This window comes from Monodon monoceros, unplaced genomic scaffold, assembly GCF_005190385.1.
Source record: "Monodon monoceros isolate NGI ecotype Baffin Bay Population unplaced genomic scaffold, NGI_Narwhal_1 Super_Scaffold_1, whole genome shotgun sequence".
NCBI lineage: Eukaryota > Metazoa > Chordata > Mammalia > Artiodactyla > Monodontidae > Monodon > Monodon monoceros.
The window spans coordinates 15,476,920-15,498,553 of NW_021703765.1; the positions used below are offsets into that span (position 1 = coordinate 15,476,920).

The 21,634-nt window shown below is 46.8% G+C and overlaps 1 protein-coding gene across 5 annotated transcripts in view; it reads right to left on the reverse strand.

Moving 5' to 3' along the window:
- The window catches only part of ZNF532 (zinc finger protein 532), a 107,671-nt gene that overhangs the window by 48,041 nt on the left and 37,996 nt on the right, over positions 1 to 21,634 (reverse strand). For all 5 annotated transcript variants that reach the window (XM_029225493.1, XM_029225509.1, XM_029225473.1 and 2 more), the window contains one exon: positions 8,588 to 10,950. In XM_029225493.1, coding sequence (XP_029081326.1) covers positions 8,588 to 10,933 — 2,346 coding nt within the window. In that variant the 5' untranslated portion in view covers positions 10,934 to 10,950. The remainder of the gene's footprint in view (positions 1 to 8,587; positions 10,951 to 21,634) is intronic.

Here is a 21,634-nt window from a genome sequence, read left to right on the forward strand (position 1 = left end):
TTTTTAAAATAAAACATTGTTTTTCAGTACTCAGGTAACATGAGAAAGCTGAAAATAAAGCTGAAAAGTAATCACACTCATACTTGACAGCTACCTGCATTGCACCCTTCTCTGCCCAATCCTGGCACAGAGAGTGAAGGTTAGGCCTCCAACGCAGGCTGTGAGGAAGGGGGTACACTGGGGCCCTGGTAAGGATTCAGATAGCCCTAGGGCTCGGCACCCTCTCTGTATACAGGAGGAATTATCTGAGTAACAAGGAAAACAATTCTATGTGTTTCAACTCATGTTTTAGGGAGAAGAGTAGCAAGGGAAAAGATGAGGAAGGCTCGGGAAATGTGAGTAAATATAGCATCTACTCATGCTTAAATTTCAAACAGACCAAAAGCCTGTGACAGCATGAAACCCACTGATCCAGAGGTCAAAACACTGTCAACTTAACAGTCAGCCCAGATGCTAAGTACACCGTTTCTGCCTCATTGACAGCAGTTTTGTAATTTTCCACCTACAGTATAATTACCAAATAATAATAATAATAATAAAGGTATACCAGTTTGTTTTCTGGCTCTCACTTTCACCCAGTTTCACAATGAGAACACAGACAAAGCACTGCACTTCAGATCTCAGTTAAATGGAAGTAACACAAAGCAAGCATTGTAGCAGAAATAACTGTATATACCATTGTTCCCAATGCTAGCTGTTGGTGCTGGTTTTGCCCTCAAATCATTCTGCACTAAAAATCCCTAATAAAAGTTGACAGTGAAATGAGCAAATTCGCAGAAAGCAGTATGGTCCACACATATAATCCACTCAGATGACAATCGCTCAAGAAGACAGATAAATTAAGAGTTGATAACGTTAAACTATCAACTGGGACAGGACTAGCCTGACCAGAATTAATAGTAAACATTTAGGAGAGCAGGGCCAAAAACCAAGCTAATAATGGTGTTTGGGGGTGGGCGCGGGCACTGAGGCGGCCCCACGGCCCCCAGAAGCAGCTGCCGGAGCAGAGTACGTCTAGAAATGAGGCCTGGGGGAGGCTGCTCGGGATAATTTAATACACCTGGTATGTTCTAGTAATGATGCCCATAAACTCCCTGAACCTGAACTGAATCAGCAACCCCCAAAATAAGGACCGTGGCAGATAAGTCACCTTCACCTGAACCCTTGAAGCTAATCCGAATGTAACCCCAGGGTCCATTCTCAGAAGACTCCTATGGTCCCTGCATCTATAAAGTTCTATGCTTCTACATCTTAGGTTACCAGCATCAGAAACTGGAAAGAATAACTAGCAATAAAGAAATCTTGCCTCAGGTTCTGAGTTGGCCACTGATTGGGCATTTGTCTCTTCAACTGTAAAATAAAAGAGTTGAGCAAAGGACCTATGACATCCTCTGATTCTACGGCTGATACAGATTCTACGGGAAGAAAACTGATCTTACCAATTCGGAGGTTATAATACGCGCTTCCAGTCTGTACTTGGCTAAGTTTAGTTGTGGTTTTACCAAGAGGTGAAGCAACAACATTCCAATAAGTTTAATTTTCAATTATTAAAACTACAGTTGGCAGCTCTTAACTACTTCATGGAGAGGAGGGCAACTTCTCTAGCCCCTCCACCCACTCCTTTTCTCAGTGTGCCCCAAGGCAGGAATTATTAATGGAATAGGGTGGAACATAAACCGCCAACCAGGGCAGTTTTACCGGGGTTAGAAGTCGATGTCCACGTGCTCCACTTTTATTGCACCGCTTGGTTCAGGGCGGCTGGGAAGGGGATGATCCACCCCAGATGCTCCATCGCACCCCCCCACTCCTCGGGGCTTGCTCCTCGGCAGGGTAAGCAGACGGAGGCAGGGCAGACTAACCTGGGCCCGAGCATGCCTGAGGTCCTGGCTCGGATTCAGGCTCGGGGGATGCAGGGTGAAGAGGGCTTCCAGCTAAACCACAGATTCCCACCTGGCTCACCACAGAGACCTGCATGTGGGTTTGCTGAGCACAGGGCCAGCGAATGATAAAGCAGCACTCTGAGTCCCTGAGTCCATCATTCCCTTGTATAGACTGGCCACAGAATACCTTTAAGAGAAGGAGTAACTAACAAGGCAGAATTCAGCAAATGCCACCCAAACCTTACTTTATCCCATGACATGCTGGCAAACCTCCAGAGCCTGAGCACGTATGCACGGGCTGACGGGGAGAGGAGGTTTTGCACAGACAGCCACAGCTGGTGTCAAAAGAAAAAGAAATCCTTTACCGGGTTCAAATAAGCACCCCTGGACCAACGTGGAAAAGGAGGCTTTCAAACCATAAACAGGGGTAAAAATATAAATGGGGAGAAAATGAAAGATAAAAAGAGAAGGGAGATGGTGCCTGCACTAAACCAAGAAGTCATTCTCAACAGAAAGGCTGAGGTCTTAAGAGGCTGGGTTCAACACATATGAAAGGGAGAAGAAGAGACGCTCACTCCTGACAGCTGCCACAGACAGGCCAAGATGGAGGTGACCTCACTGAGCAGGGGACATGCCTCAGGCTCAAAGAGGAGAGGAGTCCACAGTCAAGTGGAATGCTGTCCTCCCAGGAAGCCTGACTCCAAAAAGCGACCGAGAACCACAGGCCGGAGGCCTCAGGCAGAGCCCAGTGGTGTAACTACACACTCTCTCCTGGAAGACGAAACAGCTGTATTTGAAAAAATAGAGTGAAACTTCCACTTCAAGGGAAATGGAATAGAAGTACCTCTCCCTATTCCTTCCACTAAGTACAACTAACACTCCTGGGCATTACATATACAACAAACATAATGAGGCTCTGAAAGGCAGAGAGAAGGCAGGATGGCTAGGCACCTCAGGTCCCTAGTGATGAGTTCTCTGGGGTTCTTTTTGCCTCACGGATCCCAGATTTGGTGCTGAGGAAACGGGGGACCCAGAAACGCCAAGGGGCACAGACAAAAAAATCCCCAACAAAAGCCTGCTATCTTTAGCCAAAGGACCCGGAAAGGGGAAGCCTAGCAAAAGACACAATTACTGCTCTACTCCAGCCAAACACCCCAGGAAGCACTGTGCCCTCACCCATAGCACGCCAAGTCCAGGTGGAGCCCAGACCTCCGCTCCTGAGGCTGTAATAAGGTGTCCTAATACCCTCACCCAGATGGTATCAGAGATGGCAGCAGGGAAGTGGGACCTTCATCCTTACCAAGTGATAATGAGTCCCTCCACCAGCCCAGCGGGTGTTTTAAAAAAAATCCCAAAAAAAGAAATCTCCAGGCCCAGATGGTTTCACTGAAGAATTCTATCAAATATTTAAAGAAAATCTAACACCAATTATAAGTCCCTTCCTATATGAATACAGATGCAAAATACTAACAAAATATTAGCAAATATAATTCACAATATATAAAAAGAATTACACACCTTGATCAAGTGGGATTCATCCCAGAGATGCAAGGTTGGTTCAATACCTGAAAAATAATCAATATAATCTTTCCCCCCAAAAAATACCCTAAATCCAATAACGAGTTTAACAAAGACAAGGGATACATGAATAATACACAAAAATTAATTGTGTTTCCATGTATTAGCAACGAACATGTGAACACTGAAAAATATAATACCATTTACACTTGCCCATGTGGAAGGGGGGGCGGGGGGAGGGGAAGCACCAACAAAACATGTAAAGAAAGAAGGAAAGCTAGCTAACAAAACATGTATAGGGCTTGTATGATAAAAACTACAAAATGATAAATCAAAGAAGATCAAAATAAATGGAGAGACATTCTTTGTTCATAGACTGAAAGACTCAACATTAAAGAAAAGAGTTCCCCCCAAACTGATATACAGGTTTAACATAATTCCTATCAAAATCCCAACAAGAAATTTTTGGTAGATTATAGACAAGACTCTTCTAAAATATATATGGAAAGGCAAAATAACCAGAATAGCTAAAAAACGATTTTGAGAGGAAAGAATAAAGTTGGAGGAGTCAGTCCACCAGAGTCCCAGAAATGGCTCCACAAATATGCCAGCTGACGTCTGACAAACTGCAAAGGCAATTCAATGGAGGAAAGACAGCCTTCTTGACCAGTGGTACTGGAGAAAAAGGACACGCATGGGGAAAAGGAAATCTCCATCGAAGTCTCACACATTATACAAAAATTAACCCAAAACGGATCACAGACTTAAACGTAAATCATAAAACTAAACTTTTTTTAGAAAAAAAAACATAAAAGAAGGTTCTCAGGATCTACAGCAAAGCGTTCTTAGACCTGACACCAAAAGCACAAGCGGTAACAGAGAAAACTGATAAATGGGACTTCATCAAAACTAAAAACATTTATTCTGCCAAAGACCTAACAAGATGAAAAGACAAGCCACAGACTGGGAGAAAAGACTTGCAACCACATACCGACAAAGGACCAGTATCTAAAATATATCAAGAACTCTTAACACTCAACAGTAAAAACAAACAAAAAAACTAATTAGAAAATGGACAGAAGAAGAGACATTTCACCAAAAAGGATATGCAGATGGCAAATAAACACAAAAAGGTATTCAACATTATTAGCTATGGAGGAAACACAAGTTAAAACCACAAGATATCACTACACACCTATCCGGATGGCTAAAATACGAAATGATGCCACCACCAAATGTCGGTGAGGATGTGGAGAAACTAGACCACTCATACACTGCTCCTGAGATTTAAAATTGTACAGCTGCTGTGGAAAAGGATTTCTTGTGAATATAAATATGCAACTACCATACAACCCAGCACACAAAAGGATTTATCCCCGAGAAAGGAAAACTTACGTTCCCACAAAAACCTGCAGACAAGTGTTTGTGGCAGCTTTATTCATAATAGCCCCAAACTGGGAACAAACTAGTGATACATCCAACAACCTGGATGAATCTCCAGGGAATTACACTGAGTGGAAAAAAGCCAGTCTCAAAGGCTACATACGGTATGACTCCATTTATATAACATTCCTGAAATGACAAGATTATAGAAACGAGAAGAGATTAGTGGCTCCTAGGGGTTAAGAGGGAGGCAGGGGTGGGAGGGAGGTGACTGGGGCTCTAAAAAGGCAATATGAGGGATCCTTATGGCCGTGGAAGGGCTCTACGTGTTGACAGCATCAGTGCCAACAGCCTGGTTATGATACTGTTTAATAGTTTCGCAAGATGTTACCACTGGGGGAAACTGGGTAAAGGGTACACAGGATACCTCTGTATTATTTCCTACCATAATCTACAATTACCTCAAAATAAAAAGTTTAATTTGAAAATGTGATGATCTGAGAAGACTCAAGGCGTTAATTAGCACGGAATACTTTCCGCATTATCACGTAAAAATTTTAAACTACCTTGGCAATTATAAGTAGAAGGTGGGCAGGAGAAAGGAAGGGAGGAATATCCCTGATGGGAGGCAGGGAGGGAAGGAGGAAGGAATATCCCCGCTGTCAGTGAACCGGCACACCTTTCTCTAGGTCTGGTAAACTCACATGTGGAAAGGCACGGAGCAAGGGCCCGGGGGCCTGTTAGTCTTGCCAGGGCCCTGAGGTCACACCCTTTAACCTCCAGAATCAACGCTAGCTGGGGTCAGTACAGGAAGCTGTTGTACATGACTCTAAGCCTATGTGCAGACGTAGGGAAGCCCGGCCTGGGCAGACCTGAGAAGAGCCAGAAGAGAAAACGGGCAGCTGCGGGCCCGCAGCCGACCCTGTAACGGTCCCCACCCTCGGGCAGTGAGGCAGCCTGCTCCGGCTCAAGTTCACGCACGAGTCACCAGGAACGGGGAGGCCAACGGAGAAACGGAAAGCAAGACAGAAAGAAGGCGCTCAGGCAAAGACTGGTGCTTGAGGTGCCCTTAGATCTTCTTACAAAATTGAGAAGTTGAACTAAGTGTTGTTAAGTGCCCTTGTCAGAGAGGAAACAGTTTATACAGGTGGACTTTTTCCCCCACACTTAAATTTAAGTTCACAAACTGTAAACCGGCCAGCGGTCGTGTGAATAGCAAACTGGAGAAGACGAAACGAAGAATTTTTCTCTTTTCTCTCCCGTCCTTCCTGTCTTCAGCCCCAGCCTCCCATCGCCATGGGTACCTGATGCTGCGCCAGGGGCCAACCACAGGTGGGGACCACCCGAGCTCCCGCTACACTTGAGGCTAGGACAGCAGGAGCTGCACGGATGCCACTGGCCTCCTGGGCTGCAGGAGAGACTCAGGAGGGTGTTAAGGAGGCTGAAGAAGGGGCAGCCGCTCCGCACCCAGAGGCGCAGGCTGGGCGGCCGGGTGACAGACCAGACCAGGCTGCCCCCGGGTGCGCAGAGCCCCCGGCTGAGCCTGAGAAGAGTGGCAAGTTGTGGAGGGGATACCGTGGTGAAGGGCAGGGTTTGGGTGAAAGCAGGGGCACTAGGAGTGGGAGACGTGCCACGGGGTGTGCTGGCGCTGCCAGCCAAGCGGTGTCTGGCTCAGGCGGCAGCTGAAGCTCACTCGACAGAAATGCTCTTCTCGGGTGGGCTGAGTGGACCCTAGCTCGGCAGAGTCAGAGGAAGGAACCAGAACGGGGTGACTGTCCGGCCTAGTATTACCTGGCCCTGGAGTTAACATATATTCTGCCCTGACTCATCCCTCAGTGCTCCAGGGGAAACGGGGGAGCTGCGCTACACACCTGTCCCAGCAAAATACAAAGAGTCAAGGCAAAGCAACCACCCACACGACAAGAGAAGTCAATCTCTTTCCCTGAGGGAAAGCGCCTCCCTATTTGACCCCAGTTCAGCGGATGAGCCTAAATGGTTAACAGAGAACAAAAACGAGGGGAAAACAGGGAAGAAAAGGTCCCCAAGGGAACAGACATCTCTCAAGGCAGCTCCACATGCCAATACGGACCAGCACACGTGAGCCGGGACATACTCCACCACCTGCACAAAATACCAGCAGAACAGAGAGAACTACGGAAACGGCTTTTTTTTTTTTTTTTTTACTGCATCCTTTTAAGACAGAAAGAAAGACTGCCCCTTTGATGAAGCGGTGACCAGGTAAGAGGAACCCAGACAGAACCCAAGCCCTGTCACCAGGACACGCTTGGGGGGCTGCATCAATCGCTTCTTCTTGAACCAGCTTAGCCACCTGAGCGCTTTACCGTCAAGAGCCAATGAAACGTGTAACATCCAACGTTCTCGATGCAAGAATGTTCTCGAAACTCTTTATCGCCTCCATTTCCACTCAACTGAATGTCCACAGGAAAAGTCACTGAGGTATTCTTGATCTTTTGTTCCCCAAACTCAAATCCTACAAAGAACTTGACTCAGCAGTTGCCCTTGGGGAGCTGATCACGGTGACAGTACCAGGCGTCTGAACCACAGCATAAAGCTCCTCGTCACAAGACAGCGGAGGCAAGTAAGGGAAAGATCAGTTTACCACTGGGGCTTCCAAAACAGAAGTTTGAGCCAGGGTATATCAGCTCAAACCAGCGCCCCTTCCAATATCACACGTTTCCTGGTTTGCACAATAAATCATATGGTCTCTCTAGCTTGAATTAGTTTCACTCAACATGCCCAGCTACTTCCATGTATCTGTAAAACACATTTATCTACTGCCCAGAAGTTGCCTCATGGAGAGAAGCAAATGGTAGAGATAAAACCGCTGACTGACGCGCACTGTGAAATACATCTCACCAACACCAACCTACACTTCACCACAAAAAACAAACCAAAAATGCCACAAACAAGGGATTTCCCTGGTGGCACAGTGGTTAAGAATCCACCTGCCAAGGCAGGGGACAGGGGTTCAATCCCTGGTTCAGGAAGACCCCACATGCCACAGAGCAACTAAGCCCATGCGCCACCACTACTGAGCCTGCGCCCTAGAGCCCATGCGCCACAACTACTGAAGCCCGTGCACTCTAGGGCCCGTGCCCCGCAACAAGAGAAGCCACCACAACGAAGAACCAACGCAGCCCAAAAAAGAAAAAAAAAAAAAAAAAAAAAAGCCACAAACAAACTCAAAGGTATTCTATTAAATGGATGGGTTTTCTGTTAGAAGCTTAAATTCACTGCAGTGGAGAATATCACTGAATATACCAGACCAACATCTTAAGCAGGCACGCACGCCTGAAAAGTGGGTATCAACTGGGTGTGTTTAACTGTAAAAGACAATAATTTATAAACAACAGGAAATTTTTAAATCCCACAATGGTCGCTAATACATGACTCAGGAACACTGGTGGCGCAGCCTGACTTGAACACTTAATCCAAAGGGTCTATACTATCACTCGCTAGAGCTCAGACTTCCAACGTAAACCCCTATCCCCCAACAGTTAAGAACTCCTTTACTTACCCTAAATCTAAGGTGCCACGACCCAACTAGTACACAGTTTCTAACTGCCTAAAAGAACCATCTGCAAAAGCACTGATTTTTAAGTAAGATTCGTATTTCAACATTGCTCTAGAAAACAATCCTCTCTCGCATGCGAGTGTGTACACAAATGTACACACACATCCCCCCATTTAACTGAGCTCCCGCCCCTAAAATCAACGGGCATGGCATAGAGCACTCATGTCTACAGACCCATCACCGAAATACCAAAATGTAAATGATACTCTACTTGTCCACTTGTATCTGCAGCCTGCTGGAAATGAGTGGCCAGCGACGTCTCATCCTGGAAAACTTCATTACACTCCAAACATTTCAGACTATGCCTGCAGAGCTTGGATGGGTCTTCATCCAGAGGCATAGCTGGAATGATGGGTGTGCTGGAAGGGGCTGATATGACTGTCCCGGTTATGCCAGACTGAATTTTTGTTACAGTGTGTGTGCCGGCTCCCGAGGAGCTCGGGAGGGCGGAAGATGGAGCAGGAGTATTGCTTGATGGAGAAACGATCATCTGATCTGCTGGGACTGGCTTCAAGATCAAGTGTGAACACTGCATCACCACTCCCTTCTCCTTGTGCCCGCGGGCATGGGACAGGAGACTGCACTTGTTGTAAAAAACGAGGTTCTTGGTGCAGTGGTTGCACGTTACTTCGATGCGCACGCTGCGCCTGTCGTAGTGTTGGGTCAGGCTCTTCTCGAGGGCAAAAGAGTCCCCACACTCCAAGCACTTGTAGCCGCGGGTCGGTAACGTGATGCCCGCGTTCGCAGGAGGACTAAGGTTGGGGATGTAAACTGGGACTGGGTTGACGCTGCTCAGCACCTTGTTGAAAGCTTCCACCACAGAACTCTGCAGGGAGGACACCACCTGGACCCGCGACACCTTCTTGGGTGGCTGTGAGGCCGCGGCACTGATTATTGCCTGCTTTATTTGCTGCTGAGGTTTGGTGAGCACCTGGCGGAGCTCGGAGGTGGCCTGGGCGCCCTGAGGCAGAAGGTTAAGGTTGGCAAGGTGCACAGTCTTTGGCACGAGTTTGGCGTTGGCCAAGCTGGAGGCCGGCACCACGACGGTCTGCTGCTGGATGGCGTTGGCGGCTTTAATGATGGCACTGCTGGCGCTCTGCACGGAAGCAGCAGATATGACCGTGGCTTTGACCGTCGTGTTGTTGGCGAGCTTCAAATTAATGACTTGAGACCCGGCCGTCTTCACGGCCGACACCGGGAGGAAGGCAGTCGCCACAGGCTTGATGGTGACCTGTTTGGGGGTCAGCTCGGCGGGGGCCACCGCGTTGGTAACGACCGCCGATTGCAGAGGCGCCCTGGGCGGGGAGGAAAGGACGGCGGCCGAGGTCGGAGACGACAGCAGCGACGTCACGGACGCCACCATGGACCCCGTCTGCTCAGAAGGCTTTTTTCCGGCATCGAGATCGACTTCAGGCAACACCCTCGTCACTGTTCTCTTGATTTCCCCAGAAGACGTCTTGATGGTTTTTATGCGGACTTTGGGAATTGCTGGTGTTGACCCTGCAGGAGAGGATGGCGATCCCTTGCTACTGTTCTCACTGGAAATGCTCCTGGGACTATCCGGCTGCTTAAGGGATGCTTTTTTTGTCCCATCGATGAGACTCTGGGATTCCGGAGACTTTTCAATGGCTCTAGGGCTATCGTTTACTTCTTTTGGTAACGGAGAGGCCTCCCGGGAGTTGGTCACTGGTTCTTTAGAGGAGTCGGAAGCGGCCTTTTTAGCACTAAGAGCCGCAATTGCAGCGATGCAGGAAGAGAGCTTGGAGGATGGCTTGGTCCTCGAGGGCACCACACCGCCGAGGGAGGCGTCATTCTTCTCCGAGCTCAGCTTGCCCTCGTGGACCCTGTTTTCAAGCACCTTTTCAGAGTTTTCCTTCAGTTTATCCTCCATTTTTCTGACTTTGAAAGGTTCATAAACACTCAGATTTATAGAATTTGTTTCTGTTTCTCTCTTGACAACTTTGTTTTTCTCTAGATTGCCTGTCGTAGAGATGCCAGTTTTGCTTAAGCCTTCTCCCCCGAGTGCCTTCAGTTTGTCATAGTCCTGCTGGGGAACCGACCCTGTCAACACGTTCGACCTGAAGCCGGAGCGCATGTCCTCTTTGTCCGGGGGGTCGTCCACCTCTATCTTCTCATCGTCGTCAAACTCTTCAGCACTGGAGATGGGGCTGAACTGGCTGAAAGCGGAGTCTTTTAAAGTCACCTCTGAGGTAGGCACGTCTCCTTTCAAGGACTTCGATCCATCTTTACTGTAAGTGTCCAGAGAGGACGCCGAGAGAAACCCGTTGTGCAGGCCGTTGCCGGTGGGATTGTGGCCGTCCTTCTCGGCGCCCTCGGAGGAGTCGATGTTCCGAACATTCTTCACAATAACACTGACGCCGACGTCGGAGGAGGACGGCGTGTGGGAGTCGTCATCCGCGTGGGCGTTCTGCTTGATGTGGCCTTCCTGGTCGTCGTGTCCAGACTCGATAGCTGCTTTGGGATCGACCATATCTGGGATGTCAAATGCTGCCAGGAGGTCATCAAAGTCTGGGGTCTTCATATCCCCCATGGTCATGAATTTGATCAGATGTTCTGTCAAACGAACAGAAAAGAATTCCATCAGCAATGAGCGCGCAGATAAACATCCCTATGGGACTTACACGAACAGTGATGATTATCATGAAAGAGCGAGCTGCCAACTGCACTTACTATAATGTCAGGACATTGAGCCAAAGTGAACAAGCATCTGGAAAACAGGTATAAGGCCCTGACGATGACAGCTTTGAAGTAATTCCTCCAAAAGGCCGTGCAGCACTGCCAGCGTGGAGCCTCTCTAACAAGCTGATCAAAACTATTACAGCACGAAGAGCAGGTTCTGGTGTTAACGACTAGAAAATGTTATTTGTCATTGGATTCACCTCACCATTTTCACAAAAAACTACTTCCAAACATATCTTGATCTTGACAGCATTTAATTCTACTGGCAAAATTATTGCTAACACAGTCACCATCAGATTTGGGATATCACATTAAAAGCAATAGATTAAAAAAAAAAAAAAAAGCAATAGATTACAGGCAAAACCCCAATTACAGATTTCAATTCATCCACAGAAGTGAGCACCCCAACCCAGCACAGGCCGTCTACTGCTAATAAAGTTCCGTCTGAGATTTTCAAAAATCCCCCAGGAGCTCATTCCATCACTTTTTACTTAATCTTAATTCCCTCCATTATGTTAGGGAAAAAAAACACTCTCCAGGCAGAAAAGTGTAGTGTCCCTTCCATCTCCCTCCCCAGTCCAGTGGTTTCGCTAGTTAAGGGAATGCACAGCTGTTTCCTAATCACTACTCAGCCAACACAGTCTTGCAAATGGCTGTGGCAGCTGAGAAAGGCCTTCCATGAAATTACTCCCAGCACGTGACAACATGGACCCAAGTACGTGACAGAGCCCGGGGGAGGAAGGCCCTCTCTTTGGCAGCCAGGCTAGATCAGGGTGGACAACAGTCTATGAAGAAGTGCTTTCATTGGGGCTTCCTTGGTGGCGCAGTGGTTGAGAGTCCGCCGGCCGACGCAGGGGACACGGGTTCGTGCCCTGGTCCGGGAAGATCCCACGTGCCGCGGAGCGGCTGGGCCCGTGAGCCATGGCCGCTGAGCCTGCGCGTCCGGAGCCTGTGCTCCTCAACGGGAGAGGCCGCAACAGTGAGAGGCCCGCGTACCGCAGGAAAAAAAAAAAAAAAAAAAAAAAGTGCTTGCATTAATGTGCACGAAGCCCTGGATGGTAGAAGGATGGAGAGTTTTAGGAAAATGGACAGTCACAGCCGTTACTAAAGATGAAGAATATATAAATACACAGACTGCTTGGGGTCTTTACAAGGGGCCCTTCCACTGTAGGGGAGCTCTTCCTCCTCCCTGAACCCCCAGAGCACTCCATCTTATGATTCGATTATGCTCTGTATGTATTACAGTGTGTGTGTACTTGTCTCTTCTTACCTACTGGCCTGGTCAGCTGCCTGAAGACAGGCAATGTCCCACTTGCCTTTGCACCATAAATGCCAAATAACCAACAGGACACAAGTCAGGGACCAGAACACAGGACTTACAATAAGAACAGGCCTTGACCCTGCTCTGCAGACAACTCACTGCCTCTGAGACCCTCAGGAAGTAAGGGGATCTCTCTGGGCCTGTTCCTTCCTTCTGCCGTGGAGGCCAGCAGCCAGGAAGAGAAGGAAAGGGAAGAGGATGAATGAAAAACTGGAAAGGGAAGGAGAGGGAGAGAAAGAAAGCAAAGGAGAAGAAGGGAAGAAGAGAGGGGAACCAAGAAACAATCAACGTCGGAAGAAACAAGGATCACAGCTGATCTCAGGCAACTTTCAATGGAAGAATCGGCCTAAGTGATTTGTAGACACCTAGACTCTTTCCTTGTCGATATTTACTACATCATTCCTCCTTTAAGTCTGCTTTAAATCACTGAGAAGTTGTCTTTCATATTTTACGAAAGTATTTAATGATTTTTTTCTTGTACAACCTGTAAAAAATCATGCATTCCTAATAGAAATAACTATATGAGGATCACAGTAGGATTTCTACTCAGGCAACAGTAAACATACCCGTGAAAATTCACATTAACCATGAATCCACCATCAGCTGCAAAGACACCCTCAGCACGTTCACCCACTCTGGGACACACCCAAACACTTCAAAGAATTTCGCTGGGAAAAACTACTGTTGAAGATGAAACAAACACTTATGGCTCAAAAGGAGCTGAAGAATAAAAATCACTTTCCAGGGCTTCCCTGGTGGCACAGTGGTTAAGAATCCGCCTGCCAATGCAGGGGACACGGGTTCAAGCCCTGGTCCAGGAAGATCCCACACGCCACGGAGCAACTAAGCCCGTGTGCCACAACTACTGAGCCTGTGCTCTAGAGCCTGCTAGCCACAACTACTGAGCCCACGTGCCACAACTACTGAAGCCCGTGAGCCTAGAGCCCGTGCTCCGCAACAAGAGAAGCCACCACGATGAGAAGCCCGCGCACCGCAACGAAGAGTAGCCTCCGCTCACCACAACTAGAGAAGGCCTGCGTGCAACAACGAAGACCCAAAGCAGCCAAAAATAAATTAATTTTTTTAAAGCGCATTAATGAAGAGAGAAAGCAACAGAAAATATCATAAAAAAAAGAATAAATCACTTTCCATGCACTTATGTCTCAGAAGTCACATGTACTTTTCTCTAGATGGTTTGCTTGGCCTAGAGAGAACACTCTGGGCCACTTTTCTCCCAGATGGGTGCCAGCAGGACCAGACAGGGAATAATGCACCCCCGGCATCAAAGTACAACACTTCTAAGCATATAATGACATGAAAACATCTATATGAAGTCAAATCTAGCGAGAAAGTTTGATATTATGATTTTCTTTTTTAAATGAAGCTGAACTGTAAAATGTGGGCAATGAAAAATCCATCTGTCAGACAATATACCCACTTAAGAGTCCGCCCACTTAGGAATAATCCCTGAATGTCACCAGTGTTATTTATTTATTTAATTTATTTATTTTATTTATTTTTGACTGCGCTGGGTCTTCATTTCTGAGCGTGGGCTTTCTCTAGTTATGGAGAGCGGGGGCTACTCTTCGTTGCAGTGTGTGGGCTTCTCATTGCAGTGGCTTCTCTTGTTGCGGAGCACAGGCTCTAGGCGCGCGGGCTTCAGTAGCTGTGGCTCGCGGGCTTAGTTGCTCCATGGCAAGTGAGATCTTCCCAGACCGGGGATCAAACCTGTGTCCCCTGCACTGGCAGGCGGATTCTTAACCACTGCGCCACCAGGGAAGTCCCTCACCAGCTTTATTTTTAAGCATCATACTGCCTTTATAAATTGAATACTCACAATAAAACCACCATTAGCGAAGCATCCCTATGATCTATCTTCACCAGCCATGATGATCCAAGTTTGTAGATCACTTTTCAGAGAATTCAAAACATAGACTCATGAACCACCCCCAAAACCCCACTGGAGTCAAATAGGCCTGAAAGGTGGTTTTTTAATGCCACCACTTATCCAAAGCTGGTATCCAGCCTCTGGATGTCCCCAGTGGTGGCTGGGCTCTGCCTAAATCCCTCAACCCTTTTCTTACAGCTACATGGGATTTATGTCATTTGCCCTCTCCTTATGATTTTGGTGAGCAAAAGACGTCATCCAGTTTCACACCATTCATCCTAGAGGGCAGTCGGTTCAGGAACAAAAAGAACGTAACAGAAAATTCAAATACTCAGTGGGTGGTAGGCCCAGAACACACAACCACAAGAAATGATAAAAGGGTCACCACGTGAAACACAACGTGCTAAGCGACTGGCAGTTCACACTGGCAGTGCAGCTGGCAGGCATTCTGATGAATACTTGGAAGAGTAATACTGATTCGTACCATCTCCCTCCTGTTGACACACAACAGGGACCTGCCTGCTTTATGGACACACAGGTGCTCACATATGGTGGCGACAGCAGCAGCATTAAATCTTATAGTCAATGGTAGGATGTCGCCGACCACACTGCCGCTATCTTTTCCTATCTGCATAAGTAAAGCAGAGTGAAGGCTCAGAAAACCCCAGAGAGGAACCTCCACATCTGCAAGCCCCCCAAGGAGTCCAGAAGACATTCCTGATGCAGGAACAACTTTTTCTGTGGACATCTAGCCATACCTGCCCCCACTCCCTTCCTCTAAACGCCTAAGATGTATACACTTTCTCTTTAGGGAAGAAGATAAACCCAGATGAACTCTTTGGGGTGAAGTACTGGGACACTGTGGAGAGGTAAGAGTGAATTAGCAGCGGTTTAAAAACACATGAGTCAGCTCTCCTAGTTCACCTGAAAGAATCCTGACTATAAGGTGAAAATGCACAGCGGGCATAACAGGCCAAGTGCACCGGCCGCTGAAAGCACATCGCGTTGTCTGAAACCCAAGACCATCGTGGCGGTGAGTTCACCTCTCCCGGGCTGTATAATCAATGTAATAAACGCCGCTGTCTGTAACTTCACACTTCTTTTTTGGTTTATAGAAATGTTTGTCATGCCCACAATCACACCGTCCTATTACTACCCTCACCCTTCCCACATTCTGGAAGGCAAGAGTGAATTTACCACTTGGGGGAAAAAATGCTTAACTCCTGCTTCATTTCTCCGTTCTATCAAGTAGAGAGAAATGTTTATGTTTGAAAGTTTTCTTTACTTTTGTTCACCCCAGTTCCTAAGTACTGTTTTAAAAATAGATTCTTCTGCTTAAAAACATTACAAAGATAAATCTCAGTCTTCTCGTTTAAAAGATAAGATAAAAAGATCTCATTTTAGCTTCCCTTTCCCTCAACAGCTTGACTTTCAAACAGAATTAGTTTTAGTCATTGCAACAATGTCTTTCATCTCATTTAAACCCTGTAAAATACAGCTTCCTTCAAAGGCACTAAGTCTTTTAATTTAAAACTAAACACCCTATAAATAACGTATAATTCACTAACAGCATATGTGCTTGATGTATAAAAGTCCTTTCACCTTGAAAATGTCTGGGGGGGGGAATGCTAGGCCTGTTTATAAAAAAAGAAAATCAAAGAACTCAAGTCTGTCACATGGTCACTCTATTCCCTCCTATGACACAGACAAAACACTTCCTTTCCTACCAAAGTCTCTTAAAATTATAGTAAGCTATTTCATCTTTGTTGGTAAAAGTCAAAAGTTATCAAATCAAAAGAAAAACCCATTCACCCCTTAATCATACTTCTTATACTTTGCAATAAGAAACTGTTCTTCATGGAGGCACTTGTCAATTTCCAACTAGAGGATGATGGCACAGAATCTCCCAGTCATAAAGTAACCACTGAACCCAACTGCAAATAATCCCCAGATACACGCCTGCAAAATGAATATGCAAAGGTCAATGTGACCGGTGACAACACATCGGCTTCCCCATGTAAATGGAGAAACTAACATTTTCTTTAATGAAAATCAATAAACACTAAGTCATAATAATCCTAAAGAAAAACAAATCCAAGTCTACAGATCGCCTCAACAGCATTTTACAAACTTTTCAAAGAACAACTATGATAATCCAAGGTCTGTTATCCTTTTGGGGGACTACATTTGTCACTGTTTTCTGGCACTTATCTGGCCACTGAAGCCCTTTTTGAAGAAGTAATTCAACAGATTAATGAATCTAACTCACATTTCTAACCTTCATTTCTTCAAATATGCAATGTTCTTATGTGTGTTTATATTATGCAATGCTTCACATTTAGTTTGCTGCTCACAGAAAATGACTTAGCACCCTCAGGTTTCATGTCTTCAAAGAAATAAGCAGGGGGTTGGTTTCTCCCGGCCTCTACCTCCCAATCCCTGCCTTTCCCCTCATACTAGTACACACACACCCTTGGGCTCTTCCTTCTTCACCAATCCCTTTTCACCTTTAGCATTTTCAACGCCCTCCATCATGACATCTCTTCAACCACAAAAGAGAAAAAGACATCACATCTCTTTTTCCCCAACTGACCATTTCCTTCTCCCTCACTTCAATCTGAATTGCTTATCAGGGAAAAATATTTTCTCACTGCAATTCCATCCCAAACAGCAGGTTCAGTTACACAAATCTGCTTCATGCTTCTTTGCTCGCTCTTCCTAAACCAGCTGGGAAGAGATGTCAGTTTTGTGGAGTTTAAAACAAAAAACAGAAACAAAACAAAACACCTGATTGGCTATGTCTCTGCCTCAGGGCTGCTCTCTAGGGAAGGGTGGGGGATGGACAAGGAGACTGGGTCCCAAAAACTGGCAGACACTTAGGTCTCAAAAAAATAATAACTAAAAAAAATACACACACACACACACACACACACACACACGAATGGCTACGTGCGTATAGCTTTGAGGGAAAAAATAAGCAATAATAAATGGAGCTATGGAATCTCTTAAATACATGCTAGTTGAAGGCCCCATACAAGTGCCAAAACGCCAGAGAGAAGTGTTTATTTTATCTCCATCCTCCACACTCATCAGGCCCTGGGTGGATCTGGACGATAAGCCAGGGCACCATGTAGGTCTGAGGCTCCTCTCCAGCCACTGGGAAGAAGTGTGACCCAGGACCACAGAGCGCCCAGCCCCCTCTCAGCTTCCAGCACTGGCGGGCGTCCCCCCCACTCCCTGCACACCACCTGCTGAGGCCAGAAGTACTTCACTTTCTAAACAGCCCCCACCAAGTTAGCTGCCCATGTGTAAAAAGACAGTTTACACACAAGGTGAAAAGGAAAGAATATACGTTTTAATTCTGTATGAGTTAATAAGAAATTAGTAAATGCAGCTGCTATCATCAAGAATAGATATCTTCTTGTTTCACTGAATCCTGATGGTATCAATATTGACATACAGATACTCTGGCCAAGGCCGTGTTTTCTTCTTCAGTTAATACCTAATATTCCTGATTTGAAAAACCACTGATGTGAAAGTTCACACTGCTTCTAGAAACATAAACACAGAGGCACTTCATCAGGGCACAACCTTGGGAAAGACAAGAATATATCCAGTCCCTGCCCTTCCCTGCGGGTTATCCTTCACTTTTCCCTCAAGGCTACACCTACAAGCGCCTCCCCTTCCCTCCTCCACCCACCCTTCCTCCCACAGGAATAGAAGCAAATGGTCCCTACAAACCTCAGCCTCTTCCAGAAGCTCGACTCACAGTTCTTGGCCTACTCCTTGCATCACTCCCCCCAACTCCAAGCACTCACAGGTCAAACGAAAGCTCTGCAGTAAAAAGCTCCTTTGCGTTTTCCACATGGTTCTGCAGCTGTCAAGGGTACCTCTAGAGGGGACTGCAGCAAATCCCCGCTCCTCGTGCCCCAGGGCGTCCTCTGTGTCACTCTGCCCCACCACCCTCTCTTTTCCTTCTCCTTAACTCCCACCCTGCCAGGGGACAGAGGCTGTTTTCTAACCTTCCCCTGGTACCTACTCCACACCTCCTTCTTTCCACAGTCAGCTTCGAAGACAACAGGCAGGACCCTTCCCCACGGTCCGCCTGCCCCTTCAGACCCTGCCTGATCCGCACAGCTGGCCTTTCCCAGCTGGTCCTCACTGGGAGGTTGCTGCCCAGCTCCTATTACCTCTACCTACTGGCTAAAGAGACGTCCCCCAGCCTCAACCTGGAGACCCTACCCTTGTGCTCTGTCCATGGGCACGCTGCCCTCACAGTCAAGTTCTCAGTCGTCGGGGAGATCCTACACCGCCCAGCTCCTTCCCCACCCCTTTGCTACCCACTCGCCTGAAACCACTGTTAAAATCCAGGCTGTAGGGGGAAACGTGGAGGTGACAGAACTGTTCTGTACCACAACTGTGGGGCTGGATACACACGTCTATGTCTTTGTCAAGACCCAGAGAGTTTTACTGTGTGTAAACAAAAAATAAAATCAATCAGGAATGAGGAGAGGCCCAAAATAAGAGACCAAGTGTAACAAAGAACTAACTATATCACAAGCAAATGACGTAACACCCATGCTGAAGAGACTGTATGGAGGAAAAGAACCCACCTAAGTAACTTTGGAAAACAAAACCTTGACTGTATACTGTAAGGTTACAGAGAAAGCGAACTGTACACAAATAGTGTCCTCCACTTAGTTGAAAACTGCTGAAATTTGAGTAAAGTCTATGGTCTAGTTAGCATTATACCAATGATAATTTTTTAGTTTTGATTAATGTTATAATTATACAAGGTGGCTAGGGGAAATTGGGTAAAGGGCACCTGGAAATTCTTTGTATTATTTTTGCAATTTTTCTAGAAGCTAAAATTATTCCAAAATAAAAAATTAAATGAAAATGCATGCGTTCATTTAATAGTGTACAGCTACTAAATGAAATAAAGCGAGTGCCTCACAGCTAGAAAACACTCCAAAAACGGTCCATTCCCATTCTTTGTTGCCTTGTGCTGGTCCTTGTTGCCTGTCTCCTTTCTTACTGCCAGTGCCTTTCAGCAGAATTTCATTTTCCAGCCATCTTGTCCTCTCATGGACCCTGCAAGCGCTGCTAGAAGCCGCTCGGGTTTCCCCTGACTCCCTGGCTCTTCCCCTCCTGGGTCCCTTCAGACTCTGTCATCTACCTTTGTCCAAAGGCAGCCTTGGCCACCCCTGTGGTCACAACAATCCCATATATTCACAGAACTCACACATTTCTACCTACAGCCCTAATTCTGCCTTCAGAGCCACCTTTCCAATTGCCAACTTTATATGCCACTTGACTGTCCCAACAGGAGGTCAAACTTACACTAAAGCCTTCCTTCGTTTTCCCTCCCAACTGCCGCCCCTCCAAGTCCTATTCACGTTGTCCATGACACTCACCTCCACTAGGAAAACATTAAAAGCCCTTCACGTGCTGCACTTCACACACTGCGAAACACAGACCCCAGTTTTGAAGGACCTTACTAGGCTTTTCACAAACGCAGCACTGAAATACATAGAGTAAATGCTGAATTTTTCTACGCTGAACAGATTTCTTTCTGCAGGACAGCCTCTATTACGCTAACAAATATTGTAAGTCTCCAAAAAGAGGGATGCTATAGTTCCCAAATTTTGATCTAACCACAGGTCATTTTTTCTGATCTGTGAACACAAATGCCAGAATGATTTCCCAGATGGCTGCACCAATTCTGTTGCTGCCACCATGCATTAGAGTTACTTTAAGCCCACCCTGCCCCCCAACTTTATAAATATTTATGACACAAAATGATGACTTCTTATACAATTTCTACATTACTAGAAAGTTTAAACTTTTCCTAATACGGTTTTCTTACTAGCTGTAAAAGAAATATTTGTTCTGTGACTGATGAATGAATGCATGGAGGGAGATGATGCATTTCCTATTTACTTCTCTCTGCAGCTCCATGAAATCACGTACCGACCTACGTTCTTGTCACTTAATAGGCAAGAGCATACAAAAACCCATCCATACAGTTGCCTAAAATAAACTAGTTTCTATGGACAAACCCTGGTGAAGAGAATGAGCTTTAATGTCCCAGCGACAACACACAGACAGCGGGTGTGAGGCCCAATGTCCCTCCCAGCACTAACATTCCCTGTGCTCTCTCTGGCTTCTTTGTGTTGGAAAGTTTTCCACCGAAAAATGGAGATAACAGCATACACCCAACCCCAGGGCTGTGCTATTTAGATATCTAGAGGGAACTTTGTCATGATCAAATACACTACACAAAAAGCACAGAGAGCATAACATTCAAACACGGAGGGCAGGTGGTCAGAGATTTTCAAGGCATGTTCCTACTCTTTTCATCCCACAACCAGACCAGAGACCTGCAACCACAGCCAGGAGACCCGTGTGGCTGAAAGGTTCCTCGTCAGCGTTTGGATCTGAGCAAGAGAAGAAAGGAGCCTAAGTGGGCAGCACTCGCAGCAGGGGGGCTGGTACCGAGGGGCTAGGGGTCAAAGGTCAGGGGCTCACCCTGTCCAGCACAGAAGCCACAGGCTGAGGCGTGAGCCTCAGTCGGGATCAGAATTAGAGGCTGAGGTGCAAATGACCCAGCAGGTCAGAACCAGGGGGGTGGACAAAGAGATGCTCAGACCAGAGGCGTGGGGCACCGCCCTCACTTGAGCTCCGCAGCGCCCAAAGGACAGCAGAACTATGGACTAGCAACTCCATGGTGGGCAAAGCTTCCCACGAGCAGCGGCAGCAAGCTCGGCAGCCACAGCTGAAAGGATTCTGGCTGCTCGGTGCCCTGCAGAAGACGTACTGTCCTCCAGATGCAGGGAAGGCCAGGGTGAGACCTGCCTTCTCCAAATCCTCAGGACCCTCACGAGTAAGTTTTCCCCACAGGAGATCCAAGAATTTTATCAAGCTCTAAGTTTTGAGTCTCAGTTAGTAAAATAAAATAAAATAAAAAACTGATTAACAGGGCTTCCCTGGTGGCGCAGTGGTTGGGAGTCCGCCTGCCGATGCAGGGGACACGGGTTCGTGCCCCGGTCCGGGAAGATCCCACATGCCGCGGAGCGGCTGGGCCCGTGAGCCATGGCCGCTGAGCCTGCGCGTCCGGAGCCTGTGCTCCGCAACGGGAGAGACCACAACAGTGAGAGGCCCGCGTACCGCAAAAAAAAAAAAAAAAAAAAAACCGATTAATAATTAACGTGATGTGGGGAACAGAAAAGAAAATGTGTATCTCTGTTTTGAGACAAGGAGTAAAGAAGCTTACAGTCCCCCTCACACTTAATAGCAAGACATGTGCTCAGAAGGTTCTCAGGCAGGGTTTCCCAGGAAGGACAAAT